At 40.8% G+C, this 19,121-nt stretch overlaps 1 protein-coding gene across 1 annotated transcript in view; it reads right to left on the reverse strand.

The window, feature by feature from the left end:
* Positions 1 to 19,121, reverse strand: part of chchd3a (coiled-coil-helix-coiled-coil-helix domain containing 3a) — a 331,631-nt gene that overhangs the window by 16,163 nt on the left and 296,347 nt on the right. Inside the window, exon 6 of the mRNA XM_078553053.1 lies at positions 18,906 to 18,976. Within this exon, the coding sequence (XP_078409179.1) occupies positions 18,906 to 18,976 (71 nt within the window). The remainder of the gene's footprint in view (positions 1 to 18,905; positions 18,977 to 19,121) is intronic.

Genomic DNA, 19,121 nt, shown 5'->3' on the forward strand with positions numbered 1-19,121 from the left:
GAATGTTACTTGCCACGTATCAGCCCAAGACTGAATGTTGTCCACGTCTTGCTGCATGTGGGCATGGACTGCTTCAGTATCTGGGGAGTTGGGAATGGTACTGAACACTCTGCAAGTCATCTATCAATCTCCCCACTTCTGGTCTTATGATGGAGGTACAGTTATTGATGAAGCAGCTGAAGATAGTTGGGCATAAGACATCGAGTTCTCTATTCTTTATTTTACTGCAGAATGTCCCATTTGTTCCACAATAGCTGAAGGAAATTACTTTCCCCAGGAATTTTTTCAAGGCAGCAGACATCTGATCCAACAGGATCTCCATCTTGAGAACCAAACACTAGTTAAAACAAGTATAACATATGAGACATAGCAACACAATCCAGCAATACAAAGGCCAGTCTGTGCACATTTATAGGGGCATAGGTGAATCCCCAAATTGAATTACACAATCTGTTCAAGTCCATGATATATTCCTCCATGGAATGACCATCTGTTTTCCAAAATCTCTCAAATTCTGGCCATGCCTCATAATAGTAGGTCAAAATCCTCACCACTATCCTACTGACTGGCATTCAGTTCACAAAATACTTCTGATTTTACGCCTTGTTGGAAGCGGCAACACCAAGGCCAAACCTTGTTTTCCCTTTGGTGGGGACATAACCCACGTCCACATATTGTTTTAATTCTTACACTGATCATATGAGTCTGACTCCGAGAACACTGGAAGGTAATCATACCCTGACAATTTACACTTGCTTTCTGCTATTTTCCACAATGGCTACGAGGATAAGTAGCTTTCTGTCTGAAAATTTTTTTGTTAGCTTCCAACCTTCACCTTTGTACAACCGTCCTCTGCTCCCATGCTATACTCCAGAAAGCCAGCTGGTGAAGCAAATAAATGGAGTGAAATTGAGTAAAACACTTTTATCAGTGTTTATTGACACAGTTACAGATTACAAGCAAGTACCTGCAAATCCAACAACCACAGTTGCAGTCTGTGCACATTTAACTCTTTTGAGTTATCAACAGATCGCATGTAACTCTTTCGAGTACATTCACAGTTCTTGGTTTCCGGGAGTGGGACATGAACCCACAACCTTCTGATTCAAAGGCGAGGGTGCTATGAACTGAGCCACAGCTGACACCTCCTGTGCACATTTATAGGGACACAAGTAAATCACAAGTTAATGGCCACCACCTACTTAGAATTAAACACAATTAATGGACAATTAACATCCCGAAGCAAGCAGCAGGACATCACTTCATCCAAATAAGTAAATATTGAGCAGAGAGAACAATTAAAAAAGGTAGGAGCAAAAGTGAAATCAGAACATTTTAGTGGGACCTGTAGAGTACAGGAGTTAAATTCTAGTGGCAATCATAATGTCATTTTAATGAATGGGGAGGGGTATGAGTGGCCCTAAAAGCAGGTGCACTTGAACTCTTTACTCAATAGACAAACATCACAGCAGCAATGGCTGTAATATTACGAATTGAATTCGCAAGATACCATGCATCACGTCCAAAAAAAAATTAAAAGTGATTAATAAGTTATTTTCATGGCTGGCTAAAATTTGGGTGGTGATGTTCCATCTAATACAGGAGGGTTCTTTAAAAATATACCATGCGCCAATGGGCACCAAGCAATAACACACAGGCATGATTTTTATTTTCTCTATCATTAGCCATCATTTCTTTGGGCTGCGAAAACATCAATAACACTCACAGAATTAAGTTACCATTTCAACAGCCGTAAAGTGGGTAGGTGGAGTGCAGGGGGTGGGGGGGGGGGGGGGAGGGGGAGAGAGAGAGAGATCCTATTCAAAATTCAAGTATCAGCCAGTTGTATATATATATTTCTCAGCTTGCTCACTGCTTGTCTCACTCGTTCTCAATTCCAAATCACTTCATCTACAATTTAATAGAGCTTCAGAATTCTCGGTATCTGGCTGAGGAATGCAGTATGAATGTGTGACAAACATTATTAGTATTAGTGGCAACCCTCTGACCAATTGCCTTCAATGAAAAATCGCCGGAGAGGCTCATTGTCGCAAGTATTTTCTTGCAATTTCTGAAGACACAGCAAATCAATGGGGAGCCCAGGAAGAGGATGATTAGGAACATGATTATAGTTATTGCTTGATACTCTTATGGCTGTTGTATAATTTCTGCAGAAAGCAGCAACAGGGCTGGTATGATAATTCTGCCATGGAGCAGCCATTTCGTAAATCAATGCTAAAACCAATACACAAGCATTCTAATGCAGACAGTGACAGTAAAAAGTTAACACTGAACCTTAGCTGTATCAATCTTCATAAACATGTCCATGAAATCACAACTAGCTCAACATTACAGCATGTCAGCCCCTAATGCACACCAAAGGACTGACCCTGGTGGCTTGATGAGGCTTTTCAAATGGTCTGTTAAATGGATGGCATTATAACCAGCAGAGGGAGGAGGGGATGGCTGGAAACAGGGCTGCGTGCGCTAGCATTCTTTCAGCAATGAGGAGGAGGCCGAAAAGAAAGGAAAGTCAAATGGGAGCCCTGACGAATTTAAATCCAAGTTTTCTAATGCTGCTGCAGCAGCTGTGTATGCACAATGGTGTGTAATGAGGTTCTGATGATGTACTGGCATCCTGCTTTGATCGTTTCATCATCTATAGTAGTCTGCTGGGAAAACCTGGGGCTGGTGGAATGACCTTCTCCCAAAGGATTTGCTAATGTTTCGACACCAACTATTAAGATACTTAGTGTTTGGCTCCGCTATTTTGTGATGCATCTCACAGAGTGAGGTCAAGTCTGTTATCACGATAAAGGCCCCTTTTCCTTTTGTACTGCCCATTTACCATGTCTTGAAAGTCCTCGGGGGAGAATCAGTGAGAGCTGATTTATGCAGGATTTTTTTTATTTTTTGTCACAATGCTGGCTTGCAAATGTATTGAATCTGATGTTTCCCTGACAAGTTCATTGGTTATAGCCAGAAAGAAACACTCTACACTTTGCTGGATACGAGAAAAAAGAGTAATGCTATATACTTCAAATTTGCACAGAATGGCACCTTGTTCAGGCTGTGTTTCTAGCTCTCAAAGGATTACATTGCAAAAACTATTAAGGGACAACTTCACCTTATTAAGATTGAGAAAATGAAAGATGACCTTATGTTGTGTACATCTCTGTTCAACAAAACAAACCTACCCCTGTCAGGAATTGTATGCAGCAATCGCACAAAAACACAGGGTTAGAGACTTAAACCAGAGTTCTGCGATGAAGAAACGGAAATGTACTTCACAAACACCTCCTCAAAGGTGGAAACGAGATGGCTTTTAGCTTTATGCCCCTCAAGCTTGCCAGTGGTTTCCAACATGAGCATAAACAGGCAAGTATGGTTCCCAGCAGATATAGCTAATGGTTACTTGTAAGTGAATTTTTTTAATATTCATTCATGGGATGTAGGTGTCGCTGGCAAGCATTTATTGGCCATTCCTAATTGCCCTTGAGTAGGTGGTGGTGAGCTGCCTTCTTGAACCGCTGCAGTCCATGTGGTGTAGGTACACCCACAGTGTTGTTAGGAAGGGAGTTCCAAGATTTTGACCCATTGACAGTGAGGGAACGGCGATATATTTCTAAGTCAGGATGGTGAGTGGCTTGGAGGCGAACTTCCAGGTTATGGTGTTCCCATGTGTCTGCTGCCCTTGTCCTTCTAGATGGTAGCGGTCATGGGTTTGGAAGGTGCTGCCTAAGGAGCCTTGGTGAGTTCCTGCGGTGCATCTCGCAGATGGTACATACCGCTACCAGTGCGCTGGTGGTAGAGGGAGTGGATGTTTGTAGATGGGGTGTTAATCAAGCGGGCTGCTTTGCCCTGGATGGTGTCAAGCTTCTTGAGTGTTGTTGGAGCTGCATTCATCCAGGTAAGTAGACAGTATCTCATCACACTCTTGACTTATGTCTTGTAGATGGTCAACAGGCTTTGGGGAGTCAGGAGGCAAGTCTCGCCACAGGATTCCTAGCCTCTGACCTGCTCTTGTAGCCACAGTATTTATATGGCTGGTCCAGTTCAGTTTCTGTTCAATAGTAACCCCCAGGATATTGATAGTGGAGTGGTGGGGGGTGGATTCAATGATGGTAATGCCATTGAATGTCAAGGGGTGATGGTTGAATTCTCTCTTGTTGGAGATGGTCACAGCTTGGTGCAAGTGTTATTTGCCACTTTGTGAATTTAACAAACCCCAATTTAGGGGTTTAAATGACACCGTGTAAATTGGTTTACCTGCGTCCTGACCTTTTAAAAGGCAGCTCAAAATATCAACAGCAAATATTCTCTTGCTCGTGTTACTTTTATTGACTTCAGCAAACCTTCCAGGCAGTTCTGGCACCCGTTATCTGGTGTTCTGAATAATAAAGCACCAGGATTGCCAGGCCAGGAGAAATTTGTGCCTCTCCATTGACATTTCCAGTAATAAATCTGTGTTAAACCTACGTCCACGTTCTGTGAAATTCAATTTCAAAAACAGACATTAAAAAACAAAATCAGATGAGCCATGACCTTACTGGTTCGGGGGGACCAACTCCTATTTCTTATGTTCTTATTAAATGGTTAAGTTTTAGCAACAGAACAATTGATTGCTATCAATCTTCATACTTATAACCCACTGAAAATCTTATGCCCATGTGCTTTACCTGTTGGTACCAGTTAATTTATCAGATTTTTTGCTTCAACTTTTTTCCATTGGATTCCTCTTAAACTTGTCACATTATAATTATACCCCTCCCACTGGTGATAGTGGTGTAGTACTTGCTTCCTACGTACTTTGGTTTTAGTATTCCCCAGCACCTTTGCAGGCCATGATGCACCTACTGTCAATTAAGGTGTTTAGGAATTAATGACTGCAATCATGGACTTAAAAGATGAACATGGTGCTTTCGAGCCTGTTGAAAAGCCATCAGGGAATTCTCTTGCTATAATGGTTCTAACAACATGTTTGATGTTGTTAGGTTAAAAAAAAAGTACCGTATTCCCGACCATATGCACTAATTGAAACCCCCAAGTTTGATTAATCTTACACGCCTTACAAGTGAAAATAAATTGGCCCCAACATTTACCCATTTGCCTGAGGAAAGCATAGCTGCTGTGCACTCACTGGCCCCTACTTCGCTGCAGTGACAATGTGGTGGCTATGTTGTCTGGTGGTATCAGGGTCAGGTTGGGATGCTGCAACAGTGGTTGAGAGCCAGTAGCGAATAGGACTATGCCATAGTACAAGAAATGCGTAGCCATTGGAGCCTTGTCGTGTATAGCTGCAGGGTGATCAACTCAATAACAATCTTCATGAGACCTCTCACATGGCAACATTTGTACTGAGACACAAAGTAAGTTAATATGGTTCATATTATGCTGATGTTTCAATGTGGCTGCAGCACAGAAAAGAACGGTCACTTATCTGCTCGGTTCATAAAACCATATGATTTTGATCAATACAGACAGGAAGAGGTGTTACAGGCAGCCATATTGTTTCGTCACCCTCCAAAACTGCTCCCACAGAATAAACTCACACAGTTAATTCTGGAAAACAAATACAAACTGAATAATACAGCTATTCATTATATTTTACCACTCTGGTAATCTGATGTGTAATATATCTTTAAGAAGAATGTTACAATGGAAGATCACATGATCTTAGTATCCAATAGCAGAGTAGCACGGGCTACCTGAGTAGTCAGTAGTGAGTAGTCCAGAGTTAGGGTCTGTAATGTAGAGACAGGGTTTGAGTTGTAAGCACACGAGTGTAGCTGCTGAGTTCCTTTGTAAATAAATAGAATATATTCTACATAAGAACTGTCTGCTGATCTACTCTGCCTTTGGTACCAACTCGGCCATCCCAAAACAAGCGAGCAACCCAGATCCATTAGTCCAACTAAACTAATGACCAGGATCCAACAATCACCCATTCACTAACCCGTGTCCCTATACGCCTCCTCTTTCTTGCCTCTGTTCCTGGAGCCCCTATTCTTCTCGGCGTTCAATGCTACACTAGACTTGTGACCCTACGATAACTTTATCCTCTCCCTTTTGAGTCTCTCTGTCCCCATTGAGCATCCCCTTCTGTATATACGGCCCTCACTGTTGCCTTCCACTATTCCAGATGATGGGCTCTAGTTATCGTCAGTTCCAAGATGCCCATTTCACTTCACAAGCATGTCAACTTTTCCAATCTGATGGCGCTCTTCAACAACTTTCCACACATGGACACTCATGATGACATTGCTATAGTATCCTATTGCCTCTGCTCCTTGTTAGCAATGACAAAGGAGATCTCCTAGTCCACCAATTGAAACCTTGTAATCTGAGCATCACCTACTAGCAGTTCGGCTATTTCCATTGAGTACTGAGTGCAACTGAAACTTGCTACACACTTAATACACTTATTATTACTACACACACTTGCTACAACCCCCCCTCCATAAAGCAGATCATTTATAATTCACTAGTAAACCTCCTGAGGCAATGCTTACTGTAAACCAACTGATAGGATTCATTATGAAGCCAGGATGTTATGCACAATGCATGCTGCTAATGCTGAGGTGCAACTATTTTCAATTAAGGCCACAATCTTAATTGATAAATTAACAGAGTCTCAGTTCATTCAGAGTTCAATTGTTTGAAGAAGGAGCTGTGAGAAAAGGAAAAAGGGCATTAGTTTCAGGCTCTAAATCATAAATATCCAGAATTGACTAATAGTTTTTCCTTTCAAAAAAATGTCTTTTGCATCTGTAGCAGTGGTATTTTCAAACATCTGTATATTGACTAAGCTTATTTTATTTGCAGTTAATAGACCCCTGAGCTCCTCAAACATATCCAAGCATTCAATTGGGTCATGGCTGATCTGTGTCTTGACTCCATCTATCCACCTTGGTTCATTAACTCTTGTCTCAGTGTGACGGGTAAAATGCATGGCACACGCACAGTCAATGCAAAATAATGAACTTAACCTTTCAAATAGTATTTATCCCTGATGGTTGCAACTGTCCTTTTCTTTGACATTGTAAGGAACATATCTTTTATTTCTGTTGGACTGTGGATTAAAATTACAATGGCTGCAGCTTGAAAGACATGTCCACTGGAATAGGATGAGCAATATATACAATGTTGCAGTCTTGGAACAGAGGCGTGCCATGAAAGACAGGATGGTGCCAGAAAGGAGTCCTGGACCAAGGGAGCTGCATGGCAACGACGTTGTAATTGGCTCATGACCAGGTTTTGTGTGAGAGCAGTGCAGAATAGCTCATAGCCTGAAAGGAAAAAGACCTAAAGCCTCTTTCCTGTGTAAGATTCCAGTGATTCCACAATAATAGCTAACTGTTTTTCACTCCTCGTATCTCTATAACCTACTCTCTCTGTGAAAACCCCTGTAAAGAGGCAAAGGGGAAAATCACTGTTAGAGACATTGAAAGGCAAGTGCTCAATCAGTGAACTAAATACTGAAAATGCTGGAAGACCACCTCGTGTAATCAACAAAAACCGAAAGGAATTTGGAAGACATCGAACAAAAACAACCCATCAAATCCTGTACTCTGGAATTGGTGCTATTGAACTGTTTTATCCCACCCTTAAAATCCATGTTTTTGTGCATCTTGTATGTGTGTGTATAGGGATTTAAGAAGGGGTAGAGTTTAGGTCATAGAATTAGAAATTAGCAGTTCACATTTATTTTGCCACTGGTTAGCAGCAGTTTGTTCAATAAACAGTTATTTACTTATTAAGTTTACAAACCTGGTGCTCGTATTCTGTTAACCTAAATTAAACAGTTAGGTAGAATTGGGGCAGTCTGGTGTTTTGATCAAACTTTTTCACATTTGTCATGGCTTGGGGTGCAGTGGGGCTTGATATTACAGCGCACCATCCCCGGTGGGGCTTGATATTACAGCGCACTATCCGCAGTGGGTCGTGACAATGTGGAGGGATTAAACTGTGATGACTTCTCTTCCTGCATCATTACCTCTGGTGTCCCTACAAGATCTATATTGGCCACCTCAGATTTCTCATCAACATGCTGCCCCTCAGCGAAATCATCCAGAAAATGTATGCTGACGACATCCAGTTCTGTCTCGCCATTGCCTCTTTTGGCCTCTGCACTGCCTCTAAATTCAGACTGCTGGCCCAACACCCAGTACTGGGTGAGCAGAAATTTTCTCTAACTAAATATTGAGAGAACTAATGCTATTGTCTTTGGTTCCTGCCGCAAATTCTGTTCCCTAGCCACCAACTCCACCTCTCTCCCTGCAACCATCCGAGGCTGAAGCCGAGTTTTCACAACCTTTGTGCACTTAACCGCCAAGATGAGCATCTGACCATATAGCCATGGCCTCTCTCAAACTGCCTATTTCCACCTCCATAACATCATCCAATCTGCCCTTGCCTCAGATAATCTGCTGCTAAAATCCTCATCCATGTCTCTGTTAACTCTAAACCTGACCACTTTGACAGATTCCTAAACAACCACCCACATTCTATTGTCCGTAAATTTGAAGTCATCCAACACTCTGCTGCCCTGTCCTAACTCACACCACATCCCACTCACCCATCACCACCATGTTCCCTGACCTAAACTGGTTTCCAGTTGAAGCAATACCTCAATGTTAAAATTCTCATCCTTGTTTTAAAATCCCTCCATGGCCTCTTACGTCTTTAGCAATGCCGATTTTAGCTGGTCCACCAGTGACAACTGTGCCTTCAGTTGCCATGAAATCTGGAATTCTGCCCCAAACCTCTCCAGCTTTCTTAATCTCTTGCCTCCTTTAATGCCTCTTTGGCTAAAAGCTTTGTCAAAGTGGTAGGTCTTAAAGAGGCATTAAAGGCATTTACTCTAATATCTCCTTAAGGTGGACTGATGTCAAGTCTTGTGGTATAATATTCTCACGAAGCGGCTTGGGACACCTTATTATGTTAAAGGTACTCAATGAATACACGTGCTGTTGATTTTGAAGGCAGACATGTGTGTGACAAAGGGTTTCACCAACTTCACAATGTATTGCCTGAAGGTGCACTGAATCATATGCAGGACCTGACTTACCAATTTAGAAAAAAAAATAAGAAAAGCACAGCAAAGAAAACACAGCTAATGTTTTTAGCTAAATCTGTGGGGAAAAAATATTCACCTGTCTTGTACATTTCAGATGCAGTGATGCTGCTGTGCGTATTTACAACACCTGTTTTTCCTATATCACATTTTTAGCATTCATACTTTACTGCTATCATCACTGTTATCAGTTTTATTTCTCTTGCATGGAAGATTTATTGCTGTACCCCTAATAATAAAAAGAAAAAAAACAAAAAATGCTGGAAGATGAAGTTAGAACAGAAAATGTTGGTAGTACACAACACATCCATCATCATCTGAGAAGAGAAAATTAAGGTTCATGATCCAGTAAGGAATTCAAGAGAAACTTCTTTACCTATAGTGTGTTTAGAACGTGGAACTTGCTAACAGGAGTCGCTGAGGTGAATAGCAAAGATGCATTTGAAGGGACGCTAGATAAACACAAGGCGCATGGAATAGAAGAATTTGGTTACATGACATGGGGTGGGAGGAGGCTGATCTGGACCATCGGCATTGATCAGTTGAGCTGAATGCTCTGTTCCTGTGTTGTGAATTCTATGCAATATTGAGAGGTTTGGGTATGTTCTGATGAAGACTCCGCATGAGCTGTTAACTTGTGTTTCTTCCCCTGCAGCTGCTGATCGACAGAAGCAGCGCTGTGTTTTTATTTTTATAGCTCAGTGACAATTTTCAAAATGAACCCAGCATTTAATGAAAGTAGGATCCGAAGAACAGTCATATGGACTCGAAACGTTGACTCTGTTTTTCTCTCCACAGATGCTGTCAGACCTGCTGAGTTTTTCCAGCGTTTTTTGTTTTTGTTTCACATTTCCAGCATCTGCAGTATTTTGCCTTTAATTTAATGAAAGTACTTGGTGCATCAATTTTACTTCAGTTCATTAAAAGTTTAGTATTTATTTACAATCTACATCCCCAATTTTATCTTGGGGTAGAACTGCAGCTTGTGTGGGACGAGACAGGGGTTGGGGGGCTGATGATTTTGTGAGTGGAATGCGTTCATTACCGTGCTACTGAGAGGTCGGGGCAACTTCAACTCCAGCAGTGAACATCTCAAGAATGCAGTGGATAGCACCAATCAATATTTTACCATACTGTTCTTGTCATGCAGACTAGGTTCAAAAGGATTGGAATACTAAAATAAAAGAATATCTCCCTCCAAGATATCAAGGCACCATGCAGTAAGAATCATGCAGAGATTTTGTAGCTTTGTCTCCAATTCCTGTTTTACAAGTGTGCAGATGTATCACAGTTCCACGGAAAGCTTCATGAAGACATTGTGCTCAAACAAGCTGTTATTAATTACCCAAAAAGATCAGGATGGTTTCAGTTTCATTCTGTACTCTGATAGTAGCTAGGACACAATGAGTGGCTTCAATGTTCCTGGGCTCTATTTTTAAAAATTACAGGTACTCCTCACTCATGATCCAATGGTTCTTACTGGAAACTGTGCCCCTGTTTGCAGGATCAGAGGCAGCTGTGAAATTGTGTGCTCACCCCATCCAAGAGAAACGGTTTCTCAACCACTTAAAATATGGAGAGTAATATTTTTATTTTTTTCATTTAGAATTACAGCCTGTCCATAAATACAAATCTGTTAATTTTTTTTGGATTAAATTGGATTAAGTAGCTACTAAGGCATAGTTATTGGAAGAGTACATACCCACGAAAAGTCTGAGTAAAAAATAGAAAAAAAATCTCAGACTAAATTATTTCATCATTTGAACACAATTGGCATCCCTCAGAAATCATATTCGTCCCCTGATGGAAACTACAGTTAAACAAAGCTTGTTGTAACGTCTATAATTTGATTGGCAGTAGGAACTTTAAAAAAAAGGCATCAGAAGCTTAATTGCATTAAACAGGTTCTGTCTGAAATGCAATTATCAGGATGTTGCTAAGGTCTAGGGTGTGACAAAACCTCTAAATCAGCCTTCCTTTCTTGTAGTAGCCATTTCACCAATTACACAAGGAAAAGAGGTCAAGAACCTTGAATCTAATCAATCACTAAAAGCTGAAACCGGCACCCAGGCTGGCCATTCTTCTGCACTATCACGTTTTATCAAGCATTCTGTGCAGACTTTTGGATCCATTTAGGAAATGTGACTATTTCAATCAAACGTTTCTGCTCTTAATCTAACTATGGGGAATCTAATCTGTGCATTGCTGCTGTAGCGTGTCAAAATAATATCATAATAATGTTTACGTTCAGAGAGAAAAAAAACAGAACCTGTTAGTTTACCATATATTGGCTGAAACCAATGAACTCTTTAAAAAACGGAAAATGCATAGATTATACAGTGGAGCAGTCACACATGGTGGAATGCCTCATTCACTCTCCTTATGCTGAATTATCAATCTCAGGAAGCGCTAATCAGAGGTTCAGGAACAGGGAAACTTGTAACTGCCTTCTGGTGCTTTCTACCAATGCCACTGTCAAAAGCCTCAAAGCAGATGGCCTTCCTTGCCCCATGGCTGCAAGGGGTCATGCACAAGCAGCAAAGAGGGCCTGTCGAAGAGAAGAAGAAAAGCAAGGCGCAAATGTAGCAGGAGTAAAAGAAGCGTGTTTTTTTTTAAAGACAGACAAGTATTAACAAATTGTTTGAAAAGGCTGACAACAAAGTAGAATGTGTGCGTACTGCAGTTATTCTCAGAAACAACCTAGTTGGGATTCGATCAATTGGCCAGTTGGATAAAGAAGTGATGAGCTGAGCCATGCAGATCTCGATAAACACTGCGGCAGGATGGTACAATTGGATAGGATTTCTGCTTCTGATTACTGCATCTCGCAGCGATCACTGGAAAGCAAAATTGGCTGAGGACAGGAACAGGCACAATTGCGGTGCTGCCACATGGTTGAATAACCTGTTGACATTCAGTGCCTCAACTCTCAAAAGAAGAATAGCAACTTACTTGGGGCACTGTGAGGTTGCCAGTGCCTTCAGGAGATGAGTTGAGCAAAAAGTGCTTGTCCCACAATTTGTCATCAGAATATTTATTTTTTAAACCTTAAACACCTTGACTTAAATATGCAAAACAACTTTCAGGCTACCACAGCACAGAATTCAAAAATTTACTCAATCACTTAATACCTAGTCTTTTACTGCAGTATCACATCCATGCCTCGGGAGCCAAGGTAAATCGTGGGAAGAGCGAGGCCATGTTCTTTGGGAACTGGGCTGACCGATCCTTTGTCCCCTTCACTGTCAGGGCTGACGGCCTGAAGGTGCTGGGGATATGGTTCGGAGGGACCGGGGCATGCGTTAGAAACTGGAAGGAGCGAGTGGCTATGGTGAAAAGGAAACTGGGCATGTGGGAGCGACGCTCCCTCTCCATTGCGGGTAAGAACCTGGTCATCAGGTGTGAGGTACTCTCGCTGTTGCTGTACGTGGCGCAGGTCTGGCCCATTCCACACTCCTGCGCGATGGCGATCACTCGAGCCATCTTCCGCTTTGTCTGGAGGTCGAAAATGGATCGTGTCTGCAGGGACGCGATGTACAAGCCTCTAGATAAAGGGGGAAAAAACGTGCCCAACATCGCCCTCATACTGATGGCCACCTTTGTGTGTGGCTGCATCAAGCGGTGCGTAGACCCTCAGTACGCAAACACCAAGTGTCACTACGTGCTGAGGTTCTACCTGTCCCCGGTGTTGCGAAGGATGGGTCTGGCCACGCTGCCGCGGAACGCTCCAAGTAGTTGGACCGTGCCGTACCACCTGTCCCTGGTGGAAAAATTTATGCAGAAAAACACCTTTGACCACAAGTCCATCAGGCAGTGGTCAGCACGTAACGTCCTAGAGGCCCTGAGGGAAAAGGAGAGGGTGGACCCTGTGGGATGGTTCCCCGAGCAGACTGTCAAAGTCATTTGGCAGAATGCCTCATCGCCAGAACTTTCCAACAAGCACCAAGACGTAGCTTGGCTGGTGGTGAGAAAGGCCCTCCCCGTCAGATCCTTCCTACACGCCAGGAGTCTCACCCCCTCTGCACGTTGCCCTCGAGGTGGCTGTGGTGGGGAAGAGACCGTTGTTCACCTCCTTGTGGATTGTGCCTTTGCAAAGAAAGTCTGGAGAGAGATGCAGTGGTTGCTGTCGAGGTTCATCCCGAGCAGTTCTGTGACACAGGACTCTGTGCTCTACGGGCTGTTCCCAGGGACACACACCGAGACAAACATCGACTGCAGCTGGAGGATCATCAACTCGGTGAAAGACGCGCTTTGGTCTGCCCGAAACTTGTTGGTCTTCCAGCACAAAGAGTTGTCCCCGACCGATTGTTGCGGACTGGCACAATCCAAAGTCCAGGACTACGTGCTGAGGGACGCACTAAAGCTTGGGGCAGCTGCCGCAAAGGCGCAATGGGGAAGGGTCGCTGTCTAAGACCTTTCTACCACAGCGCACCGAGAGACTGGGAACTGTTTAGAGCCCCTTGGGCTGTACAGATCAAAATGAAAGGCTGTAAATGATTGTAATATTGTTTGTACTGATGCACCTGGTGATACATTTTGTAAAAGTTTAACCTGGATTGTACCCTTGTAATGTTGTTTTTGAAATGGTTTTGAATGTGATTGAAGATTTTTTATGAATAAAGTATATTTTTACAAAAAAAAAAAAAAAATCACATCCATGCTTTACCTCACAGAATCGTTATGGCGTAGGAGGCCACTGTGGCTGCACTGGCTCTCCGAATGAGCAATTCACCTCGTGCCATTTCCCTACCTTCTCCCCGTAACCCTGCACATTCTTCCTTTTCAGATGATAGTCTAGTTCCCTTTTGAAATGGCTCGATTGAACCTGCCTCCGAAAGCTGAAGTAAATTAAAAAATGTACGAGCTTGGATGAAAACAAAAATAAAATTACATTGAAAAAGTCAGTAAAATATGCATGGATACCAGAGAGTGCTTCCAAGCCTGTAATGTAACATCATTGGGAAGATTTTTATTATGAGGAGCTCCAGTTACTTTTTGCAGTTTGCGGCGTAATTCATTGCCTCACAATGAGTCCCAGGTATGCATTATTCTTTATCTATTGCTTAATGCTGCTGCAGTTTGGGCAATGCTGCTAATTATAATACACCTTGGCACTCCATCATTCACAGCATTTGAAACACATCACACTTGACTATTTTATTCCCCTATAAAATAGAGCAATAAAGTGCAGGAAATGAAATCACAATGGCCTGTGCGCAATAACAGCTCTCTCAGGATTCGAATGCCGGGATCCAGCACACTTTGCATCTACTCTCAGATTTGATGGGCTTTCTTCTTCATTAAGCTTCCTGCTGAAAGCTGGGGATTTTCACTGCCGTACTGCACGGGGTCATTTTTAAAAACCTATCCAGATTTTCTATCGATTTCAGTTCATTTTTAAATAGCCCAGAATCTCATGCATGCATCAAATTTTAATAAAGGACTCTAATAAATGGTCGTAGAATACACTTTGCTTTTCAGGTAGACTCATCTGAAGCCTTTTACAAAAAAAAAATTGAAAAGCTACAAAAAAATTATCCTTTTATTCTGACTGTTTAAATTTATTTTGACTGTTATTAAAATAGTGTGCTGTTATCAGAGGCATTGGTTTAGCAGTGTTTCTAAGTTGGAGCCATTTATTTTCAGTTAGTTGTGAATTTGACATGCGCAGAATGTCATCACCATACATGAGAAATTCCAAATCAAACTACTGAGAAATCCACTTTGCTTGTTACAGATTGAATGTATTGAAGGCAATACACAGCAAGCCCCTGATGAAAATTTAGTCCCTAAAATTGCCTTAATAACCATCTGAAAGCCTAATACTTCAGATAATTTCTTCAATCTTTATTGCATAAACCAGACCAAGAATTGTTAAAAAAGGAAAAAAGAAAATCAGATTTTAATGTCAAGCTAATGCTTTTCAGTCATTTGACTTCAGAGGTACAGCATTTTTAGCATGCAGAACCCTAGCTCAAAGAATACCAGGATTAAGCTGGATATTTGAACTGCATACATAATCATTTTCTTACCACTTGATTTTTTTTTAAAAAAGGAATTGGATGATGATAATTAAACAATGAATTGTTTAGGAAATTGAAGGCAACATACTAATCCAACACCTTTTAAAATATTTTCCTGTCATTATTCACAATATTTAAATGCTGAGTTCAAATAATAATTTGAATTTTCAATGTCTGTATTGTATTGGGAAAACAGGGAAAAAATAGAAAATTAGGGGAAAAAGTGCACTCTTAACTTATAAACATTTAGCTGACCTCTTGACATTGCTTCGAGACAACATTATTTATAAAATAGAATTGAATAAGCCGCGGTGGTTGATGCCTCTGACCGGATTTGCTCATAATTTGACTCCCTAATTTGACTTAATGTTAAATGAGTTAAAATTTTACTTGGAACTTCCATTTTGAAATGAGTATAATTATTTTAAGTTACATAAATCATTAGCACATAGGAAGTTAGATGTATTCAAGTGGTTTAATGTATTCAAACTTCCAATATCAGCTTTTGGTATGGACTATAATGGTATTTGTTGTGGATATTATTCTTGCATCTGATTGGTAATACCATGCTAAGAGAATAAGTGGGAATGCTGTACTCCTACGGACACAAAGATTTTCATATGGGTAGAAGCATGTTGCCAGTTTTACACAAGGGGCAATTGGCCATCCACTGTATATTCCGCTACTCTTTGAAGACAAAAATTCATGGAAATTAAGAAATTTATCAACGCGTTTCTTTTTGTTTTTAGAAAGCATTTCAAAAGAGAAGATTAAACAAAGGAAAAAATACAAGATTGTGAACATCAGGAATCATTCTGGGATCATTCTCTCCGTATACCCCAATGGTGCTGGAATCAAATAAGATAAAATGAAGAAAAATATTTAATTCTTCAGCGTAATCTGCCACACGCATAAGCAAACAGCAGATCAAAACCTTTGTTGTCATCCGAACATATATGAATGTTCGCTCATTTCCAGACAAACTGCTACTTGTTAATGTATCTGGTAGACACATCTGTTTTGCAGGCCAATGCTTCTGGGGAATTTCCTGATATGTATAGCTGTTCGGGAAATACCTTCAAAATCAACTGCCTAACCCACACATTCTACCTTCTGAACCAACCTTTTATTTTGAGGGTTTGTAATAGCCATATCTAAAACAAAACACAATCTGTAAAGAAAATAATATATGAAAAGGTTTTGTGGCTCACGTAAAAATAATTACAAAAAAAAAAAATTTAAAAATCCTGCAGATGCTGGATGTCTGAAATAGAAAATGCTGGGAACACTGAGCAGATCATGTAGTGTCTGTGGAGAGAGCAGTCTGGGCTCTTCAATGATCTTTTCTCGCTCTACTGGTTCTTCGACATCAGGATTCAGTGTCTATCTCAAGCAATGCACATGTTTAAGATTGTTGTGTGCATGTCTGACTCTCCCTTTCCCTCTAATTACCCAACCTTTACTCTGCAATTTCTGCAATAGAAGTAGGGATTTGGCATAAATGGAAAACTGTACCTAACAGTGCATGGCACAGTACAATCAATATAAAAATGCAATATATACAATTTTCACAATTAAATTTCACAAAATACTCTAGAAATTTACAATAACATTTGAAAGAGAATCAACAGATATTCAGTATATTTGGGTTCATTCTAAATAGCTGCCTTGTTTAATGTAACTTTTAATTTATACAGTTCTCTTCTGTACACTGTTTATTTTGTAGAGCTATCATCCAATGCTACAATGGACAAAGATTGCTCTTCACGTATTGCTATTTCTATGAAAATGACTAGGATTGCCTCAGGAACATCTGAGGAAACCCTGATGAATAACAAATATCAAAATTCCTAATGGTGCTTTTATTATTCAAAGAATTACAACTGTACATATTATCTCATAAAGCAGAAGCCTGAATGGTACTAAATAAGATGGATTTACATTAAGGAGTCAGGTTCAGACAGATGGTCCAGACAGCTAATTGACCCTTTATATGATGGAAATGTTTTTATGTGCACAAGAATGACCCACTTGTTTCTGGAGGTCTGACTATGAGATTAACATGCACATTCTTCCCAGCTATGATTTACATTACATCAAATCCTGTCAGTGTAGATTGTGTTTAATGATTAAGTCTAGCTCTCTGGATACATGATACAACCTTTCTTTTTATACAAATATGGCATGAACATACAAGATATTGCACAAAATTATTCATTTCAGTGGAGGAAAAAGACAGTAGCACCACATTCATGGCGCATGAGAACAGTGTTACCAGTTGTGTATTTTGGGAAATTTTCTTTCCTCTCTGGCTTCTCCTAAGCTTCAAATACACCACCCGACATGTTCTTTGTCCTCCCATATGCTCATTGTGTTAAAATCAAGATCCATTGCACTGTCTCTAACTCACTCTTTCCTAGAACCTCAAAGATGTGGAGCTCCGCACCTTCTTCAGTCTCTCCTTCCTCTTCCAATCCACAAGCTTTTAAAACCCAAACTGCTACTTGATTTAACTCATCGTCTCTCCTACATTTTTCAATCTTGGACGCGTCCTGCACTATGGGCCTTGATTCTTCACATATATGTATATAAATAATAGACTTAACATTTTAACAAATAAACTCAGTGCCAGGTAGTTTGTAAATCAATAGCTTAATCTTGGGATCATGCTGATGTTCGCAGATGGCTTCAGTTTTGCTCTCACAAATCAGCGCATCATTAGAACTATTTGATTGAATTACTGGCCTGTACCATTCCCAACCCACATTTACTGTGTCCACAGACATGTTTAATCCGCGTGTTCATTTTTCTCCCTTGCTGCAGATATTAAGAACAAAGAGGTGAACAGGAGTTGCTTCATTTTTCCATCTGTGCGATGTATTTAAGGAGAAGCTGGATACACACGAGGGAATAGAAATTGATTGGACGAAAAGAAGAATGGGAGGTGGCTCATGTGGAGCATAAACACTAGCATGAGCTATTTCGGCTGAATGGCCAGTTTCTATGCTGTAGATTCCATGTAATTCTATAGCATATGAAAGATTTAAATTGTACAGAAAAGCCAATCACAGTAGACAATGTATAAACTATCAATGGAATTTCAGTTCTCTGAGAAGGAACACAGACATCAGTCCGTTTTAATCGAATTAATTTTGGCTTTAACTAAGAATATTGTTACATTAACAGCATCACAGCTGAACTATGATGCTTGTTTACTTGGGTAAACTGGTGCAAAATTTTAAGAGCAGAAGTGAATGCTGGATGTCTGAAATCAAAGCAGAAATTGCTGGAAATACACAGCATGTCAGCCAGGACAGAAAAGAAAAAGACAGTTCGATATCTTGTTTGGAACCATCCACCAGGGCTCATTCCTAATGACTGGGAACAAGTCCCTCACACCGATGAAGAGTTCTATTAGAATTTTTCTGTTTCAGGTGCTGACTGATCTGATGCGTGTTTCCAGCATTTTCTGTTTACCCTCAGAACTTTAAGGATTGTTTTTTCCGAATCATCATTTGGAAAAGGAAATAAAATGATCGGGTGCTGGGCAAGTTCTACCTCATTACCTCCGCGTAGCTCTACAGCATGAGCAGCGAGTTTCAGCAGCAGTACACACTCCCATGCTGCGAACTGAGCTGCTTCATTTCAAATGAAAATGATCAATATAATGAGAAATGATGCAAGTATCTTGATGATTGCTGGATGAACTGAAGTGTACAGATAACATTTAAAGGCACCATTAGATTTCTTTTGTTTTTTTTAAAGAGAGTTTTCAAAAGAACATGAGCTGTAATATTAGATCTTACTTGAACTTGGACTCCACTTCACCAACAGCCTTCTGGTATTGTTCAGTGGTCAGTTTGTAGAATTGGGCACTCTGGGGGGGAGGGGGGGGGGAAATAAAGAAGATAAAAATTACATCAAGGTGCATGTCAGCTCCCCCACCCCCTCCAACATCACAGCAGTGAGCAGTTTGAGGATGCAAATGATTTTCAGACACCAGGTCTGTTGTATTAGATACA

This window comes from Cetorhinus maximus, chromosome 12, assembly GCF_964194155.1.
Source record: "Cetorhinus maximus chromosome 12, sCetMax3.hap1.1, whole genome shotgun sequence".
NCBI classification, from domain to species: Eukaryota; Metazoa; Chordata; class Chondrichthyes; order Lamniformes; family Cetorhinidae; genus Cetorhinus; species Cetorhinus maximus.